Raw genomic sequence first — 21,466 nt, 5'->3', positions numbered from 1 at the left:
GCGATTGACCGGTAGCACCACCCTCCCCTTGATGAGCGCTCGCACCTGCACTCCATCTCCATCTCCATCTGCATCTGAGTAGACGGACAGGGAAGGGAGCGCCCTCGGCCCTTTTGGCGCGCCCCCACCGCTTTCGTGTCCCCCGGCCTGGCCTGCCGCCCACGCGGCCAGCAGCCTCTGCCCCTCGCTGTAGGCTTCGCTTTCGCCCCTCCCCTTGGCCTTGCCAAAGGTAGAAGAAGAAAACAAAACAATATTGCCGGCCGGGCACAGCAGCAGGCAGAGGCAGCGGCGGCTTGTGGGTGAAACTTTCTCTTCTTTTGTCCTGGGAGCATTGCTTTGCGCACAAGCATGCATGGACAGGTGTGCGCCCGTGCCGGTGATCATTTCTTGCCAAGCATGGGCCGGGACACTCCAGTGCTACTACTCTATTCTGTCAGGCACAAACGTCATGCTGTACAAATGGTGGCTGTTTCTTTCTATTGACTAAAAATGACCGAGCTGAGCCAAGCGGCTCTTGTTACATCACGAGACCAAGCAAAAAAACGGAGAGGAAAAAGAAAAACAAGCCTTCCCTTCCAGAGTCACAAACCGCTCGGGAAAAGGAAAAAAATAATCCAAAAGGCACGCCACAAAATTAGCTTCGGCTGTCAGTGGCTACTCGTACTGCTAGCTCAAATCAGGACCACAACTATCTTGCATTTTGGTTGCGTTTGTGTCCGCCCGGAGATGGTTAGAATCAATCAAAACTGTGCAGAACGAACGGCGCAAACCTTCCTGTAGAATAGAGAATAGGTGTGGGAAGGTGTCAGTCTTCCAGTTTTACACTTCTCTCCAAAACGATATCAAGTGCTAGTAGTGTATGCATCATACCTACCTAAATCTGGAATTACAAGCCATCTTCTTGGCTAGAGTATCTGCAATCTGCACAACGGTCAGAGGTGAGGTACCTGTTAGTCCAAGCAAACTTTCCATTAAAAATAGTACTATCACAGCACCGAGGACACAAGAACTGAAGTGCGGAAAGGGCAGAGCAGCTCAGAATCACCTGTTGCCTGGAAAATATTCCAGTTGCTGGAATCTTGGGAGGAATGAAGTTTCATCAGACATCAGGCCTACTCCTACTCTGGCACCGAAGAAAGAATGTCTGCAGGGAAGCTATGATGATGATGAGTACGATGCCTTCACATGGAATTCAGTGAAGCTGACAGAGCAGCCAGCTTAAACAATGAGACAATGCAGTCTAGTAGTATATGAACCTTGGCTCCGTGGGGATGCACAATCAGTAAAAGTTGATATCTGTGTAACTGCGTGGATAAGTTGGATATGGCAGTTCATCCACCCCCATTAGGGAGCTGGACCGAGTGAAGCTGCCGAACTGGGCCTGGCTCGGCAGTTTAACCTCCGCCGTGAAAATGCTGTATACAGGCCTGTGGTCCGAGAATCTAGACTCGCCGCGGACGTAACATAGTTGGTTTAGGCCTCTGCCATACCATAAAATCCGATCGCACCTTCAGAAAGACAAAAAATGCTTTGTTGAGGTGAAAGTAATAAGGGTGTAAAAGGGGAAGAAGACATGCTTGGATGTAATAATGCATTGATGAGTTTTGTTTTGTGAATTTTTACCATGCGGGTGTCCTCCGCTTCTCATTTGGGTGCATGTCGTCGCCTGCGTATCTGTCGGAGTTGTACGAGTACTTGTACGTGGGTGGAAAGTAAATCCTTCCTTCTTTCCAGCCCGCGAATACCCGACCGAACCTTTGCTCTATACGAAGCTGTTGCAGAAAATGTTCAGGTAAGAAACAAGGCCAAAAATGTGATTGCAACAGTAGCACAAGTTGCTTCAAGAGGTATATGATATGGCTTACCTGATCTTTTTCCAACAATTGTTTCCAATTGTGCATCTCAACCAAAGCCTTCACAGAGCGATAGGAAAGAGCTATCCGGTAATTCAGATCCCCGAGCCATATTATTCGACTGAAAGAAACAAAATATATGAGACCCCAAGATATTGGTGCTCCATTTTCGCAGTTTTATTCTACTTGCGTATAACCGAGCTGGAAGTAGAACATACTCATGGTCAAGGATTGTCTCTGGCCACTTCTCGTCGCGTGCACCATGAGCATGTGGGAATCTGGTTTTCCTCAATATTTCCACCACGTCCGCATTTCTTCTAAGTTCATCGCCATCTTTTTGACCTGATGTCAAGTGTGTGCAAACAAAGCAGAAGCTTGTCTGATGCAGAGACATGCTAATTGATATCGATCCCTAAAAAAAGAGGGAATGGGTCATATAAAACTATGTAAAGCCAAAAAAAGTGCCAGAAAAAAATAATGAAGTTAAGATTGACTACTGCACACCTAGAAAAGCTGAGTAATAAATAGCAAACAGTACCTTATTTCCAAGATATCCCATCAAGCCTCTTCCAACACATGACACCTTCAAGTTCTTCACATGCTCCCTTATGTCACTCCGCACCCATACCATTAGGAAAACCCCAACCATTTGCTTGCTAGCAACTAAGCAATACCTGCTGTGTCATAGAAAATCTGAGTTTCAGTTCAGAGAACTTTAGTCATATTCCAAGTGATGAATGAAGCTTGTAAGATATTTCAATGAAATATTAGTAGTTCCTACTTTCCAGTGGAAACTGTGTCATTAGCAACTTAGTCTCAGCAACAACTAAGTTATGCTACAGGCACAAAGAATTTATATTCATTGTCAAGAATACTTACTTGGAGTTTACCAACCGTCTGTTATTGTCATCTGTTGATAGTGGAGCACCATATCCACATGGCATTGGTGAGAAGAAGGTGCCACCAGGTGATTCCTCGTCCATATTCTCATCATCAGAGGACCCACCGCACCTCATACTGGTGTCAACATCGCTCGGCCTGCTCCCAAAGCTAATCCGGTCACAAACACTGAACCGTCGGTCCACTAGGGAGTGTGGATCCATCATGTCAATTCTTGAGCTTCGACCCAAGGACTGAAATGAACGCCGATGGAAGAACGAAGAGTTCTTTTGCCTCCTCGATGATCTCTCGAAATCAACATTAAGCTCCGCGATAGGTTCCGGAGCCGGCGACGGGGTATGGTAGTTGTACCCAGCAGAGCCCTGGAGATCTAGATTATTTAGCGTCTTTCTCACAAGAGAAACCCACTTTTTGGCTGGACCGTTGTCTTCGGTCAACAGGACGTTGCCAGCATTCAAAGGAACAATTTCCTGAAACCTGATAGGACAACAACATTCTCATTATTCATTTGTACCATTTTTCAGGATGTTTATGCTCTATACATCAAACGAATATCTGCTCAAGTAAATGCATGAGTTTAGAGGTTATACCCAATGACGTATATATCAGCAGCAGGAGAAGTATGGAGCCAGTCCTCCAGGTTCAGATGACTGGATGGTGACCTTCCTCCCACATTCCATGTACCAGCAAAGACCCTAAGCACACGGTTACATGGATTGTCACATCAAACTGGCTTCGCTTTCGCAATGATCGGCGAATCGGTCGTGTTGTACAGAGGCATTATATACCTGTAGTCCTGCGTGTTTGTGATGTAGGCGCGGTCGATCCCGTTTCCTGCTCGACAGTCTCGATCGGAGTTCTTCCTGGGCAACCTCTCTAACAAGGAGGACAGGTGGAGTTAATTCAGTCAGTTGGGCATTGGACACCATTTTGACCGGCCAATTTTGCACCCACGGAAACGGGTGAAAAATCTGAAAATGCAGTAGTAATAGTTACTGTGAGGACTGAGGACGCAAGCAAAATGTAGTACCTGTTCTGCTCTTCTTGGTCTTGCATACATCCCTCTCTGAGAAGCTGGTCCTCCACTGCATCCCCACTGAAATAGTCAAAGCAAAATTTTAGCACAAGGACAGTAAAAACAAACTGCATTTTTACTAAGGTCTCAAGCATGTGTTTGATTGTTTCTGCAACAATAACAAAAAAAATCCACTACACTACACGTGAGCAGGAGGCAGGAGGTCAAACTTGCTTCTGGAAACAACAGGAAATTTATGTGATCCAACAGCCAGAACAACACCGAGCAAGAAAAAAGTCTGAAGTTAACAGCTGAATGGAAGTACCTTGTTCGACTCCATAATCCGAATGGAAGTCCTTGGCCTTTGTTTTGATGTTGAACCACTTCCTAACGATGGTCTTGGACCAGGACAGCTTTTCCCCCACACCAATCAGAAACAAAGCAAGATCAGAGACCGGACACAGAAAAATTGTGAAGATAATAGTAGTAGCTGTTGATTGATGTGTAGTCTGGTCACTTACCCTGTTCTTGGTTGGAGTCTCATCTCTCATTGTCTCAATGCTTCCTCATACAGGTCCAGGGATGGGATGGCTCCTCCCTCCAATCCCCTCCCAATTTCGCCCCCCTTTTCCAGTACCCCCACTAAGAACAGTTTATATAGATATCCTAAAGCAAAAGGGAGGAGGGCGGATTCTTCCTCTCCCTCCCCCTTTTTTCGCCCCTTGTTTGGAAGATTCCACACTGGGAAGGAGAAGCAGGAATTCCCAAGAATTGCTCGGCGGCTCGGACCAAAAGGAGCAAGAATCCCTCGAGAGGCGATTGATGGGGAAAAGAAGGACCGACGGATGGCGTATTTGGGGGTGGGGGAACGAGATCAAGAACGGAAGCAGAGACCGTCCGCAAGATTCAGGAAGCAGAGGCGAGGATTATTAAAGACGGCCCAAAAAGAGGCCGGCGGCACGAGCCTGTAAAGAGAGAAAGCTCCTGCAATCACGCCCACCAGACGCCCAGCTCACGACGCCCGGCCGGATCAATGCCGGTGGCGGGCGAGCGGGCGGGAGTTAATGGCCGGGCCGTGCGGGAACGCCCGGGGGCCGGGGAGGGGCAGCGGAAATAAATGGGGGAGGGGATGGCTGGCACCTGGGAGAAAGGAAGTGAATCCAAAGAACCCGGCGGAGGACACGGAGCCGGGCGCCTGTGTGAGCCGGCCGCCCACGTCGCGCGCAATGCGAGGTGTGAGCCCCGGGGCGCCGGCGGCGTTGGAGGGTCGTGGTGGGGGAGGCGGGAGAGAGCCGAGCGCGCGGCGCGGTGCTCTGCGCTGCGCGCTGCGCGGTCTGTGGGTTCAAGGAGAGGGAGGCGAGCAGGAGGAGGGGACGGACGGACTGAGCGAGGCGAGGGAGCAGCGGCAGTAGCAGAGTGTGGGGGGAGGGAGGCACGGAGGCCAATATAAAGGGAATAAAGCGAAAGCTTTGGCAAGCTTTGGGTTTGGGGGCCTCCGCTGCTCTGCTCTGCTCTTCGGCTACTGCTGGCTGCTGCGCTTTGCTTTGCCTTCTACTACTATGTAGCCTTTGCTCTTTAGCTCCAAGCCCGATGCGGGCCAAAGAAGCAAAGCAAAGCTAAGCTAAGCTAATGGTGTTTATTACTGTCATTATATACTTTGAGGCTTTTTTTTAGGGAAATATACTTTGAGGCTTTATTGGCCATATGTTGCTTATCATCTCTGTTCATATGAGCAGGAAAACCGCAAATTGCTTTTGGAGGCCAAACTCCATTTGCAAAATTCAAAAATCATTAAAATTCGTATTTTTACGTTTCGAAAAGTTCTGAAAAAAATGCAGATGTACACATGTGTGTAAATCTTCATGACGAAATACGTCGAAATGAGGGTTGTGCAAAAAAAAAAATTTGGGCTTTTCAACACATGTTACCGTTCATTCTCACATCTGTTTCTTTTTTTTTTGTACAAAGTCGCATCTCATGGTATTTCATTCTCGATTTTTGCACATATATACATTTCATCCTTGTATATTTTTTTAAAGATTTTTTCGAGTCCGGAACGTTGAATTTTAAATTCTTCAAAAATGAAGGGCTCATGGAGACTGGTCACCAAAACACTCCACTCTAGGAACACTGGATTACTGACGACACAGGTAACATGTTTCTTTATTTTCCCCAATTTTTGTATAATTGGGATGTTTTGGCCGTTTTCTTTAATGGGAATCAACGAGGAGGCTTGTTGTTTAAGAAAAACAAACACAGATAACACGCCATATGAGAAGGATAAGGCATTTGTGAGCCACACTCGTAACACTTGTTCAAGAATTCGTATGATTAACTAGTTAACTTGCCGATTAAACCTATTCGTGGGGTCTGATAATCTAATAAATCAGCCGATCGATTGACTAAATGGCCGGTTAGTCTATTAATCCCCTACACGCCAGCCAACTGGGCAGCTACCGGTTCACAATCTCCTCAACAATGTTGGTAACCAACCCTGACAAGGTTAACTTAGCCTCGTAAGGGCAACATGGACGATTAAACGGATGCCCTCAAATGTCCACCAATGCAGCCAGTGGCATCCTTCTTCATCTTTAAGTAACCATCATATACCTTCATACCTTTTATGGTTGTTCCATCCAGTATCAACATCGGAAATACCGGTTGAATAGTGCATCAAGGGCCGAATAGTCCCCACATGCCCTCGAGTCGACGCCCGTTCAAAAATTGATGTCCCGGCATTGAACCCTTAGAGTTGAGCACATGCTCCTCTACATGCCCCTTTTCTAAGAATCACCGTCAATATCGTCGTTTCATCCTCATCTTGGTCATCATCAATCGATGAAAACAAAACCAAGAACACAGCGTAGAAGTACTCCTTATTGAATCCATCGTGTGTTGCTTCAGTTCAAAGTAAACAACGAAAGCATAAAAACATGTGCTATGGCATTAGACCAAACACTTGTCGTATGTGGTGCCTACCATGGACGAAGTCGACGGTGATAGAGAGTACCTGGGCAACGTGCGGATCTGGGGGTGCGGCAGCGGTGGCGGCCTTGGCGGAGAGACAGGTGGGAGCGGCGGATATCTGGTAAGGCCTAGGCGGTGTCTGGGGAGGTTGCTACAGTGGCGGCGGGCCCCGGGAACTAGAAGAGAGAACGAAGGAGGAGGAGGGGTAGATCGTCAAAAAACACGGGCTCCGGGTCGGGTTTGGTTTGGGTCTGGACCGCCGATATTCGACTAGCAGACGCCCAGACTCTTCTAGACCTCCCACACCACCTGGTTTAGGGCTAGATTGAGGGATTTCGGACGTCCAGACGAATCCGCCCAATATGAGGGCTAGCAAGCCTTCACCAACATCCATCGCCACCCTTTCGAGAGCAACTCAATGATTTAATCGGACCACACTATCATGCCAAACGCAGCAGCTCCAAAAGAACTGAAAAACTCCACTTGATCCATGTTATCATCGAGGAGGACGCCACTAGAATGGGAAGAGAATGGGAAGAACATTACTTCGACGAGAGGACGCCGCCACTACCTCTCCATCTTCAAATGGACACAAAACTCCACTAACATTGAGGTTCAACCCCCACCTACCAACATGAAAGGATACCCTACCACATCCTCGAGATCCATTAGGACCACTGGAGACAGGCTAGGCTACTAAGCGCGCTGATGAGCGGCCGCTCTTAGAAATCGCTGCCTACTCGCCTCTGACAATTGTAGCAGAAGAGGAAGCAAGATGTTCTGAGAGACTTTGTACCTCTAAATGGTTCGGTCTTATAGCCGGAAGATGGGAGTTATGGATGCATATGGCCACATGCAGCCATAAGCCCGCGGGTGGGAGTGAAACCCCTCATAGGTCCCTTGTGACCTCCTTCGGGTGGTGTTCCTCTTTTGCTCAAAAACTCCCAAAATCATTGTTTCCTTTTTTGTATATTGTTGTCTAGTGCACATGTAAACCACACTATTGTAAAAAAAGACATTAGTCCCGCAGAGATTAACTAGAACAAGAAAATGTGGTTAGAAAAGTAGATATATTTTGGGCGTATCAATCCTCACCGCTAGCAAGAGTAACCAAACATATGTATTGGATTTTCATTGCATGCATTATATTACACATTTGATGTCACATCCTAGATTTTTCTTTTAAGATTTTTATAAGGAATTAAAATTTTCCAAAAAATGTTTGACATTGATTGCTTTTAGCTAGAATTGACTATTGGTTGTTTGAATTGTTCAAAAAGTGACTCGATTAAAATCTGGGATTGTAAGGAAACCTATACTTAAGTTTCGGGAGTAACTATAAAATCCAAATTGATCTCACACAAAGGGTTGATGCCTTCATTGGGTTGGAATGAATTCCTTAAACCTCAAACAACATTTGAAAAGCTAGTTTGGAATCTGGGAAAATAGAACGAGCCCTAAAAGGTTGTAGGTAATAATTTTGTATCCCAAAATGGGGTGACAAGTTAAAACATTTATTTGGGCAGAAAAGTATTCTTAACAAGTACCAAATAATATTGAGGCCTGTGATAAATTTCCCAAAAAAAGACTAATGTGGATTGATTCTTGGAATATATTCAAAATTCCAATAGGGAAATTATTTAGGACTTTGCATTTCTGTTGGCATTAAAAGAAACTACCATAAGTCCAAATAAAATGCTTGACTTTTTGTTAATATTCCAAACTAGATTTGGAGCATATTTGAGTTTTAAGCATAATTGAAATTCAAAATAATATTTAAACTAGGCATAAAAATATGTCACCGAAAATATTTGACCAAAAGGCCCAAACAAAATGTTGAACTATTCAGAAATATTTCATTCGGAATTTAGAGAAAGCTTGCTTTTGGAGAAAAAATAAAATACAAGACCAAATTGAGATTCTTCATAGTAAAGACAATGCAACAGATAATTGACTCCCAAGCGCGCTTGACAAATAGAGTTATGCTCCCCGGTAACATCGCTAGAAAATAGTCTTGATGACCCACGAGTATAGGTTATCGCGATGGTCTTCGAGGGTTGTATTTCACCGGAATTTACTGATTCAACACAAGGGGAGTAAAAATATATTTATAAGCCTTAGCAGTTGAGTTGTCAATTCAACTACACCTGAGAGATAAGTTTATTGCAACAATTTATAGTATCATAGTAATATGATAGCAGTAGTGATTAAGTAATAGTGGCAACAATAGTAATAAGTTTGCAAAGTAGTAGCAAAGTGCAATAGTAATCGTTGTAACAAAGACAATAGCAGAAAAGTGTAGGTATGGACTAGTGATGGGGTGTTCGGATGAGATTCAATATGTATATGTAACAGCCATAATCTAGAGCGATACGAACTAGCTCCCATCTATCAATCATATGTAGGAATGTATTCCGTTTTATATTCATACGTGCTTGCGATAAAAAACTTGCATAACATTTTTTGTCCTACCCTCCCGTGGAAGCGTGGTCCTAACAAAAATTAAGGAAAATTAAGGCGCTCCTGTTAATAGAGAACCGAAACAAAAGATTAACATGTAGTGAATACACGAGCTCCTCAAATTATAGTCATCCCCATAGAGTATCCTAATTGTTGTCACGTTGATAACATGTGCATACAGCTTGCAGATAGGATCAAGAAAACAAATGTATTCATGAAAACTTAATATGTCCAAATCTCAAATCACAACACTCAGGCCCTAGCGACAAACATCAAGCATAGCAAAATCATAACAACATCAATTTCAAAACATAATGAATATAGAGATCAAGCCCCTAACAAATCTGACATGATTATATATGAAATATCAACCAAATCCCATCTACCTCCAGTATGCCTACAAAAAGATTACTCACACACGAATGTCAACATCATGAGATTGTTGAATGAGAAGGGTTGGTGATGACAACGAACCTAATTCCCTCTCTCCGGTGCCAGAAACAGAATGCAGATCAGGGCTCACACGAAGAACAGGAGGTGGCGGCGGAGGCTATGTATCATAACACGCGATGAAACTTTCTCTCTGATTTTTCCCGAGGATATATATTTATGGCGCCGGAATCGGGTCAAGGCGGCAGCCAGGGGCCCCACACGCGTGTGGCGCGCCCTGGGCGGGTGGTCGCGCCACCTATCCGTGTGGCGGCTTGGTGGCCCCCCTTCGGTACATCTTTGCTCAAATATTTATTTATTATTTCAAAATAAATCTTCAAAAAATTTAGTCCAATTCCGAGCACATTTATTTTTGCACAAAAACGACAACATGGTAATTATACTGAAAACAACATCAGTAAGGGTTAGTTTTCATTCAAATCATGCAAATTAAAGGCCAAAGCAAGAGCAAAAGTGTTTGAAAAAATAGATATGTTTAGAACATATCAAGTATCCCAAGCCCACCAAGATGGATGGGGCGGTTGTTTTATCTTTTGCCGACCAGAGGAAAGGACGCTCAATCTTGTTGACACTCCTCAGCATACCAAAGGGTACCACGAGCGGGGTGATGTGATACATGACTTGTGAAGCAAGGACCGATTTCACCAAGGCAGACCGACCTATCGTGATAATGTTCCTCCCTTGCAAGGGTGGAGCTTGCATGTGATGTAATGAGCTCATTGTGGAATGCAATGCAAAATTTCGTTCGACGGGTCACATATTTCAGGCACGAAACTTTATTTGATAGGAATAAATATGTTTCTAGTCGGCTAATTAATAGTGATTATGTTCCGTTTAACTATTACTCTCTGTTAGATCAATTTTTCTTACGGCATCTCCAACAGCCGCGCTATATAAATGCCGCGCCGCAAATTTGTGGTTTTTAGCACGCGCGCAAACGCTAACCGAGCTCCAGCGGAGGCGCGATAACTGCGCGCGCGGCATAAAGAGTTCAGCGCACGGCCCGAATCGCCATCGCGTGCCGTTTATTTGCAGCGCCCGCTACTGCGCGCCGCACACTCGAGCGCTCGCGACTTCCACCTACTCCGATCCAGGCGCCGCCGCCCGCACCATCCCATTTGTTCCGGCGACCATTCCGGCGCTTCCCCGGCCTATCCTCGCGCCGCCGCCGCTTCCTGCTTCTCCCTCCGGGCGCCGCAGACCCTCGCGCGCGCCATTCCTCCGACGAACACCGCCCGGCCGCCCACAAGGTGTTCGACAAAACGCTTGCAAGGTATGTATTGCTTCAACTTCACATTTTCAACCGCGTCCGGCCGCCCACTGCCGCTCGACTACTCTCAATATGAGCTCTTGGGACATCCCGTGCGAGTGCGGCGGACGGTTGCCAGGGTGGCCCGTTTTGTTGCCTTCTATCATGCCATTCGACGTGCCGAAACGCATGATGATCTTCAGAAGGATCTCATTGAGGAGTGGTGGGCATGGAATGGCCGACAAAGAGCATCATGGTGTTTGTGTTTGATGTTGTATTGTTAAACTATTTGATCTATTGCAAGATAAACAATTTGTTTGAGTTGTAATAATGAAATTGAACTATTTATTGTTGATTTATTCCGTTTGTGTTTGATCTTCTTGGTTGTGTTTGGAGTGCATGTATTGTTTGTGCGAGAGCGCGCGCACAGTTTTTTTGCAGCGGCTCGCGCGCGCTAAACTTTGCAGCGGCCGCTGAAGCAAGCGCTCCGCGTCGCGCAAGAACTCAAGAACCGCGTGCTGCAACCGATGCTCTTAATTTTTGTTCTCTTTGGTGATTTTCATCCTTTTTTAAAATTATTCAGATTCGCTAATTCTTATCTAGATGAGAATTAACAAAATCTCGTTTAACTCCTAAACTACTCGATTATATATAACCAGACAAAGAAATAAAAAGAAAATAATCCCTATGATAATCTGCATGTAAAATCCGGTTGTGTAGGAGTTAGATGAAGAAGACATAGTTATTTCTCGTCTACATGAGTCGACTCCCACGACTGGCAAAAGCCAAGATCCAGTTACTAGTATTACACTTGATAGGCAAAGCACCTATGCGCCGAATAAGGAGTGCACATTTCTTGAGAAAAGGATGGAGAGATGGCACTCCCACAACTACGTAGTACGCTGCGTTGGAGATTTGGGCGTCATATCCAGGAGCCAATCTCAGGACGGGGCCAAACTAGGGGGTACGCGCCGGCCCATAGCCGTAGAAGCAGGCAAGCAGTCATCGATCAGCCGGACCCGCGCCGCACATGAGCGGCGTCGTACCACACGGGAGGGCACAGCCGCACAGGGTAGATGTATTGTACTGCCTGCACACTTTCGGCGCTCGCCGGTGGTGACCAGCAGCGGCCGAGAAAGGCAGAACAGATAGCGTGTCCGTGCGTACGCGCGCGCGTACACCGTGTATGCATGCCGGCCGGCATGGGACTGCCAGTCGTGATTGTGATTACATCCATTACTGTCAGTGTACCGTAAAAGATCTCGTTGTCAACACATCTGCTTCCGTCCCGTGACTTGTCACATGAATGAACAAACCTCGTGATGGCAAGCAGCGCTCACAAGAAAGTCGCGACGGCGACGTATAATCGCCTCGCCTCGCCGGGAAGCTTTCGCTGGACGGAGAACAAATGGCGGCATGCCGGCCACTCGCGTCTCCTGTAGCCCCATCGTCTGGTGTGCTGCGTAACATCGACAAGAGATCTGGATCAGACCTCGCGTCCCCATCATGTTTGCACGAGTGGTGTGCCGTGGTCGCATTAAGGTTTTGTGTCGAAATCAAGCGCTAATCCATCGATCCTGCTGGAACGTAATTATAGTATCACACTCTGTCACGCGTTCGTTCATTCCCATGGACGAGGACGACACAAGAGAATCCTAAATGTGTGGATTTTTCCAGCTTAAAAGCAGAGGAGAGCAACACCAAGCTCGGACACATGGACATCTTTCTTCTGCGCTCTCTAAATTATACTCGCTCTCCGTTTCGAAAAAAAAATTATACTCGCTCACCAGGACTCCTCTGCCTCTGTTGCATGCCCTCCTTTTCACGTACAACTCCGTCGAGTTAGAGTTTATTTATTTGTTGTTGTGGTTGCGAAATTAATCTATGGCTAACGAATTTTATACGTTGGCGCACAAGTACCATCGCGCAGCGCCACTTGCGGTTGTTGGTTTCGCTGTCAGCGCACAAGTACATGTAGTGAGTGAGATTTTGGTGGAAAGAATGGAAGGATCCTCTTTTGTTTTTGGTCGCTTTTATTACTTTGCGGATCTCCCAAATATGGACTCCCCTCCCATCCAAGTTTGACGCAAGTAAAGCAATAAATGGATCTCCCGCTAGTGCATGTAGATAAGCCATAGCCTAGCAGCCCCATACAGATCTTCTCTTGGTTCTTTTGAGATTACCGAAAAAGGGTTTTCCCCCGCTTTGTATTACAAAGCAACCAACACCGATACAAAGGGGTGCTCGGGCGAGAAGCGCAACAAGCCCAAAGGAAAGACAAAGAACAAAGAAGAAGAAAGAAATGCCAACAGCGGCAGCTCGACAAAGCGCGGATGACCCGCCACCGCTGCGCCCTCCAAAATTGACCCACCACAAACCCAGGCTCCGACCCGCCGCGTACCAAGCAGCACCTCCAACAAGGGATGCGACGTCGACGACGCTGCTGCCCGGACGTGTCCTAGGGTTTCCCCCGGCACGCGAAAGGAAGTGGGGAATGGATACATCTGACACCCTCCAAGAAGGGATGGTGGCAACCGTAGGTGTCACCGCATCGGAGCCGGAAGAAAGCCGGCAAGGGATTTCTCCCGCACACCAAGCCCCACCGCCCAACCAGGCCGAAGTCAACCAACCACCTCGCCGCCCACCAGCATGCGCCACCGCGGTCTTGACGCCACCCACGCCGCCTCACCGAGATCACCACCACGAGGCCAAGAGGATGGAGAGAGACGCACGAGGCGACAGGGGCAGCAGCACCAGATCTGGGCCAAGCGGGCGCCGCCAGATCGCATCGCCGCGCCGCCCCGCTGCCCAGAAGATCCCCCGCCACCACGCCGGAGAGCACCGCCGCCGCGCCCGACCGCCGCCGCTTGGGAACACCCCGCAGCGCCGCACCGCCCCGCGTCGGAGCGACCCGCGAGGGGAAAGGCCAGTGGCCGCCGCCGCCAGCGCCGCCCGGGCCAGGCCCGGCGCCGAACGCCAGCAACGGCGGCGAGGAGAGAGGGGAGGGGGGGGCTCGGGGAGGAGGCGCGACCGGTCGCCCGCAGGAACGATGCGGTCGCGAGAGGAGAGGAATCCGGTTCTTTTGAGATTCGAGCGAGCAAGCGAGAGATGGTGGCCTCGCAACTCGCATTGCATCTCAGCAGTGCCTTCTTGGGATCGCCACGAACCAATCTCTCATCCTCAACACTGCTAGTAGTAGTATTTACACTAGCACTGCATAGGCATAGCCCGACCTACTCCTACGTCTACGTGGATGCGGAATGTGTGAGTGAGTGCTGCATCTGTCGAGGGAATATGTTCAGAGAGTAGTCTATGTTGAGACGATGCATCCTACTAGTACTCCGTGATACCATGTTACCATGTCACAAAATTCAAATTTACATGATACAAAAAGTTCTGAAAAATCCTAGTGTAGGAGAATAGCAGTAACTCGTATTTCCCCTGAGTAGACGCGCGTGGTGGCCCTGGCGACCCAACCGGCCATGCTCGGTTGTCTTGCCCGGTCCGCCTGCCGAGGGTTTCCGGGGCAGCGGCCCTGCACAACCATCACCGATGTTTGTTAGAGCAACTTCAACGGGGCGATCCATTTTATCCGCCTGCGTCCGTTTGGATTGGCGCAGACAAAAGTGAAGGCCCAACGCGCTGACCCAAACCCAAATCTCGTCCGTCTGGCGTCCGGGCCGACCCATTTCCGGCCCAAAATTGTGCATGAAATGCGTTCGCGGACGCGCCGCGCATCTCCTCGGCGTCCGCCGCGGCCCCACTTGTAGGCCACCCAATGACCGGCTGTCGTCAAATTTATGACAACCACCGACAACGGGCCCACTAGTCAGCCAGTGGAAGCGTCCTTTTTTAACCACGCGTGTGGCGGGGCAGGCCTCATCCACTTACGTCCACATCTGCCCCCCTCACCACCCCCTTGTGCTTCCTCGCCGGCGACACCAAACCCTAGCAAGCAATGGCCCTCTTCGGCAGCGGCAGCGGCAAGGGCAAGGGCAAGGGCACCCCCGGCGCCTCATCCGCCCGTGCTCCTCCCCCTCCTCCTCCGGCGCTGGCCCGTTTCCGCCCAAGTTGCCGGCGTCGGCACATCCTGGTGCACCAAGCACGGTGGCACTGGGAGTACAGGCAGCCGATGCCCTACCCCGACGTCACGCTGCCGCACCACTGGCACCAGGATCCGCACCGGATCCTGGTGTCGGCGGTTCCACGGACCCAGCGGGTGCACGACGAGGAGGTGTGCAGGCGCCGGGCGCAGCTCACGCCGGAGCAGCGGCGGATGTCCGAGTACGCCGCCGACTCTCCCAACTGGGAGGCTTGGTTTGCCCTCGAACACGAGGAGCAACGGCTTGTAGGCGTCGGCGCCACCCCGCCGCCGTTTCCATCGCTGCCCCCGCGGGTAGAGCCGGAGGAAATGGAGGCGGAGGCGGAGTACCAGGCGGCGTTCGGTGGGCTGGCCCTGCTCCCGTCTTCATCGACCTCACCGGCGATGGCGACGACAACGTCAAGGGCAAGGGCAAGGCTGACGACGTCTAGAGCATATTTAATATTTAATTATGTTTATTTCCGCAAGCTTTTTTTTTTCCACGCTGGCATATTTGGATCCGCCGCCCGTTGGACGGTCAAACCGACCCATTTGAGAGTGCGGACGCGCACGCCCGCCTGGCCGACCCAAACGAAGAAAAAACGGACAAAACGCGCATCCGTTTGGGTCGCCCCGTTGGAGTTGCTCTTAACTCCTGTTGTGGGCAGGCCCTGTGTTCTGGCCGGCCGGCCGCGGGTTGTATTGTACGTACCGGCAGAACCGGCCTGGTGATCAGTGATCACACGCGTTTCACAGAGTCTAGTGGCCGATCAGCCTGCTGTTGCCACTCTGTGATATCGGTTGGGGATATATCTTTTCCTTGTCAGGTAGCCTCCACACGTCGGACGACCCCATCGATCGCAAGAGCCGGTGCCAACATGCTGGGCATCCGTGTCCCTGCGGTGCTTGCTGGAGGTGCCACTTACTTAGAGCACTGTTCGTCTACTCGTTGCTGTCCACTGCCCTGCCATCTCTCCCTCTCTTCTCTTTGTCTCCTCCGCACACGCACACAACTTGGTTATTCTTCACCGTACGTGTTGAGACGACTAAACTAATGTGCAGAACACCTTCATGCCGGCGGTGCGCGGCGAGGCAGTGCAGTAGAGTACAATATACACGAGGGGCGTCCTCCTTTAGGACGAGAACAGGGGCGGCCACCCCGGCGATTCATGGACATGTCGAGCCCATCTCATCTATGATCCAGTAACACGTACACGCCCCCCTCTCGCCGGCCGGTCAAACCAAGACGCCGCAACCGCCGTCCTCCTCGTGCACCGCGCCCGCCCGTCGTCGTTCTTCGTCGGCGTCGCCGCACTAGAATATATGTATGCGCATGCGCAGTTCGGTGCACGGAGACCCATCAAAATCAACATTTTGTAGAGGCCACGAACGAACGAACTGAATGATCAGCTCGTTCTCGACAGCTGCAGTGTGGGCTCAACCCCAAAACAAGGGGACCAAAGGGACCCAAGGCGAGCACACATGCACATATATCTATTGTAACAGCGTTTGGTATTGGAAGATTGATAGATTGATCTGGGGCTACAACAGCGTTGCAACAGCACGGACGGGCACACACGCACGCATCACCTGTATTATGTGTTGTCGCGAAGCTTCCACTCACCCCAAGAGGAGGAGGTGGGTGCCTTTTGTGAGGTTCATGAGTGTACATTTAGGAACATCTTGGACCATGCATGGACACCCACTCCCACCCCCATTGGAGATGTCTTGGCACGTCCTCAAGCAATTTGTTTCGTCCGTGCATTGCATGCATGATGCATCAACCGGATCGGCCTCGATCGGTTGCACGAGATTGTGGAATGTACTCTTTGCGACAGTGTTTGTGTGACACATATGCTGCACTACCCATGCATGCATACTCACTACTCGGTCACTGGTAGGAAAAAAGGAATTCGATCGCTCGAGTGGTAGGAGCATCACTCGGGAGGTTCATACATTTGTAAGTGGGACTTCGTTCAGGTGTCATCTGGTCAAACTGTGGGCTCCTTCTGGTTACCACTTGCTTTCTTTTTCTGCTGCGGAGTAATAAGCTTCAACATTGCTCGTCACTTTCTTAATATATTTGTTCTTTCATCATTGCTCGTCTGATTAACCATTAATTGTGCAGCATGAACTCTCTGCTCTTAATTTTTTGTTCCAGGAGAGCCACGCACTAGCTACGCTGACTAATGTCTGCGTGCATAGAGAATATTGTCCAACACAAGGGTGACAGGTATGGGCAACCTCTTGTGCTGTGCTGCAAACAGAATCGATGGGTGTAGGAAAGCTCTGTTGTGCCACACCGGCATCACACGCATGATGATTGTGAGGGGTTGGAGGAGAGAGAGACTCCTGATTTGAAGCCTCGAATGTTTGAGCAAGATTCACCCGCATCAGTGGTGGAACCGAAGCGCAAGCCTTCTTCGACATGACTGCACCTTAATTTGTTTCCCTTGGGGGGAAACTAGTAGTTCCTCTTGGCCGGTTTGTCCACAAGCAAGTGATTCTTATCAAAAATAATTTGCTTAGACGTAGATGGGTAGACAATGCAGGTTGTTGTTTTTGTGATCAAGATGAACAATACAACACCTTTTTATTGATTGCCCTCTCGCGAAGCTTCTTTGGCGCAGTATTCATATAGCCTTCAATATTACTCCTCCAGACAGTATTGACACATTATTTGTGATGTGGCTAACTGAGTAGAACCAGTTATTGCGGCACGTATTCGGATAGGAATATGTGCATTATTGTGGGCTATATGAAACTGTAGGAATGATATGATCTTTAACAGACAAATCATTTTGAATTTCTTGCAGGTCATCTTCAGAGCTACGACGTGGATCCGTACGTGGTCGTTACTCACTCCTACAGACTCCAGGGAGCATTGGGTGCAACCGTTGGGAGATGGTAGCGCGGCGTATCTTCAACAGGTTTGGATGGCTGTCCAATAATAGGATATGTGTTTAGTCATCTCGTCCTGTTTTTATGCCAGTTGTGGCTTTATGTTCTGTTGGATTTTTTGTTTTATTTTGCTCCGTTTGCGGGCTGTACTGGATTGCAGACTTTGTGTTTTGTTGGCATCTTTTAATAATATGGCCGCATGCATCTGTCAGATGCAGACGCCGGGGGTGATCCTCCTTCTAAAAAAAAATTCCTCTTGGCCATTCTTATGTTGTGCTATTGTTCTTTTGAAAGAGAGAAATCGAGTTTTACAAACGTCCCATGTTGTGCTACATCTTAATTATTACCCCCTATAGACAGTTAGCTATTTGGCTTGCAAAAGGCGTCATATACTCATGCTTGTAGGGTAAAGCAGAGGAAGCTGGGGCAAGAGCGGCGCAAATCCGTTCGTGCTTTACATAAACTTCTTGTAATCTCATCATTAAAAGTGTAAAAGGCATCAGGTCCATATCCTATTAGTCGCAGCTGCCCAATTAGCTAGTAGAACGGTTGCTTTTGTAGGCTTCCACTCAATACAATACACTACTAATAGCTACTAATGCCCGCTGATGAGCTCGGCAAAGTGAAAAAAATTCTTCAAAATTCAGAACATATATGATATATCGTACGTGGTCCACATATTCATGATCTGGTAAGCATTACTACATTCGCCACCACCAATTGCTTAGTAGGAGGTCTCCGCCTCAACAATAGCTTCCTTAAAAAGCATAAATGTAAAGCATGCGTGATGTAATATTTCACTCGATTAATCTGGCATTATCCTAGCTAGCTAGAGCTTAGCTTACATCATGTGGACTACATTTTAGAAGCAACCATACCATTTTCCTTCAAGAAATGAAAGATTTATGGCTTCCTGGCTTCGCATCATAGCCGTGTCCTATTATTTTTCCAACAAAAGCCAATATATTAATATCAAGAGGGTACGATTTCGACCTCTGCGAAAACACAATATCAAGTCCTAGTTGAGACATTAATGATGCACACAATCAATAAAAAGAAAAAAAGACAACCGATACAACCTACAACATGCAATAAATAAACAAGGGGGGACACCAATCACCACCCTTAAACAATGCATACACATAACTATTGGGGAACGTAGCATGCAATTTTAAAAAAATTCCTACGATCACTCAAGATCTATCTAGGAGATGCATATCAATGAGAGGGTGAGAGTGTGTCCATGTACCCTCGTAGACCGAAAGCGGAAGCGTTAGCTTAACGCGGTTGATGTAGTCGAACGTCTTCTCGATCCAACCGATCAAGCACCGAACGTACGGCACTTTCGAGTTCTGCACACGTTCAGCTCGATGACGTCCCTTGAACTCTTGATCCAGCAAAGTGTCGAGGGAGAATTTCGTCAGCACGACGGCGTGGTGACGGTGATGGTGAAGTGATCCGCGCAGGGCTTCGCCTAAGCACTACGACAATATGACCGGAGGAGTAAACGGTGGAGGGGGGCACTGAGGGAGTCCTGGACTAAGGGGTCCTCGGGCGTCCGGCCTGTTATCCATTGGGCCGGACTGATGGGCTATGAAGACATGAAGGCCGAAGACTGTACATGTGTCCGGATTGGACTCTACTTGGCGTGGAAGGCAAGCTTGGCGACCGATTATGAAGATTCCTTCTTATGTAACCGACTCTATGTAAACCCTAGATTCCCCCGGTGTCTATATAAACCGGAAGGCGTAGTTCGGATAGGCGGATACACATTACCATAGTCATACAGGCTAGATTTCTAGGGTTTAGCCATTACGATGTCGTGGTAGATCAACTCTTGTAATACTCATATTCATCATCAAGATCAATCAAGCAGGAAGTAGGGTATTACCTCCATAGAGAGGGCCCGAGCCTGGGTAAACATCGTGTCCCTCTTCTCCTGTTACCATCGATCCTAGACGCACAGTTCGGGACCCCCTACCCGAGATCCGCCGGTTTTGACACCGACATTGGTGCTTTCATTGAGAGTTCCACTGTGCCGTCGACAAAAGGTTTGATGGACCCTTCAATCCTCGATAATGACGCTTTCCAAGGAAGAACCTTCCTCCCCGGACAGATTTTTGTGTTCGGCGGCTTCGTACTGCGGGCCAACTCGCTTGGCCGTCTGGAGCTGATCGATAGCTACGCCCCTGGCCACCAGGTCAGATTTGGAAGCTTGAACTACGTCGCGGATACCCGTGGAGACTCGATCTTCAACGGGTTGGAGACTGCAGCGATCGCTCCCCCTCGTCCCGATGAACATGACTCATATTTGTTATCGGATTACATCCAGGAGATGGATCCTGTTGCTGCAATGGCCTCAGAACCGAAGCAGATCGTGCCCTCTGAGGCCACAAAGTCCGCGGCGTTGGAGCCACACACGGACTCGACATCCTGCAATGTTTGCGTCAATGGAACTCCGGACTCGTCTCGGCTATACGTTCCGGACCAGGTACACCTGCGGACACCGAGCTGGATCGGTTATCGATTTTCGAATTTAGCGCCGCAGACGTCTTCCAGCATTCACCTTTGGGTGACATGCTAAACTCTTTAAAGAACTTGTCCTTGGAGGAGGACTCACAGCCGAACTGTGTTCGGTTCGAGCTAGAGGCAGATGACGAGGAATTTTACTTCCCACCCGCCACCCACTTCATAGCCACTGTCGATGACTTAACCGACGTGCTTGACTATGGCTCCGAAGACATCGACGGTATGGACGACGATGCCGATAAGGAGCAAGGCCAAGACCCGCCATTCACTGGGCGTTGGACGGCCACCTCTTCTTACGACGTGTACATGGTTGATACACCTAAAGGATCTGGCGACGACAAAGAAGAGCCAGATGCGAATAAACCCTCTAAGACGCAGTCCAAGCGTCTGCGCCCCAAACGCCGTTCTAAACATCGTCGCTCAAAAGATGGCAACACTGGCACCGGAGAAAATTGTACTCCGGGCGACGCCGAAAACAATGAAGTCCCTATCGGGGCTGCATCGGAACAGGAGGAACATGACAACGGGCAAGATAACCCTGATAAACAGGCCACACCCAGCGACCCGGGTGATGATAGTTATCATCCACCCTCCGAGGATGATGAGAGCCTTCGCAGTGAGGACTTCATAGTGCCTAAGGCACCCCTCGAGCAGGAACGCTTTAAGCACCAGCTCATAGCTACTGCAAGAAGCCTAAAGAAAAAGCAGACGCAGCTCCAAGCAGATCAAGACCTACTCATGGATAGATGGACCGATGTCCTGGCAGCCGAAGAATACGGCCTCAAGCGCCCAGCCAAGAGTTACCCAGAACGCCGACTGCTACCTCAATTTGATGAGGAGGCACCGGAGCACATATCTCCCTCGCGTAATGCGGAATGACCACCACGTGGTCGAGACAGGGCGGCCGACCGGCCACCCCGCGGTCGGGATAAAGCGGCAACTCAGGCCGAACAACAGCCTGCCCCACCGCCCCGTAAAAATAGAGGCAGAAAAGTTTGGGTTCACACGTAAGACCTCCGGCAGACCCTGGACAGTAGAGCAGGACATACAAGATCGATCTA

At 48.9% G+C, this 21,466-nt stretch overlaps 1 protein-coding gene across 8 annotated transcripts; it reads right to left on the bottom strand.

The window, feature by feature from the left end:
* Positions 1-449: 449 nt before the first annotated feature.
* Positions 450-5,302, bottom strand: LOC109749086 (type IV inositol polyphosphate 5-phosphatase 7). Of its 8 annotated transcripts, none has more exons than XM_020308076.4 (14): positions 4,290-5,302; positions 4,094-4,181; positions 3,784-3,849; positions 3,542-3,629; positions 3,344-3,448; positions 2,733-3,230; positions 2,392-2,530; positions 2,072-2,265; positions 1,866-1,974; positions 1,624-1,772; positions 1,257-1,508; positions 1,046-1,144; positions 875-921; positions 450-774 (listed from the first exon to the last, which is right to left on the bottom strand). In XM_020308076.4, the coding sequence occupies exons 1-11, from the start codon at positions 4,317-4,319 to the stop codon at positions 1,280-1,282; spliced, it is 1,695 nt and encodes a 564-aa protein (XP_020163665.1). In that variant the 5' UTR covers positions 4,320-5,302; the 3' UTR covers positions 450-774; positions 875-921; positions 1,046-1,144; positions 1,257-1,279. The 8 variants fall into 8 exon arrangements, with proteins under 8 accessions (XP_020163665.1, XP_020163668.1, XP_020163667.1 ...); XM_020308079.4 differs by having other exon boundaries at positions 871-947; positions 4,290-5,188; XM_020308078.4 differs by having other exon boundaries at positions 875-947; positions 4,290-5,188.
* Positions 5,303-21,466: the final 16,164 nt, after the last annotated feature.

This window comes from Aegilops tauschii, chromosome 4, assembly GCF_002575655.3.
Source record: "Aegilops tauschii subsp. strangulata cultivar AL8/78 chromosome 4, Aet v6.0, whole genome shotgun sequence".
Classification (NCBI taxonomy): domain Eukaryota; kingdom Viridiplantae; phylum Streptophyta; class Magnoliopsida; order Poales; family Poaceae; genus Aegilops; species Aegilops tauschii.
This window is presented reverse-complemented; position numbering and strand designations above follow the sequence as displayed.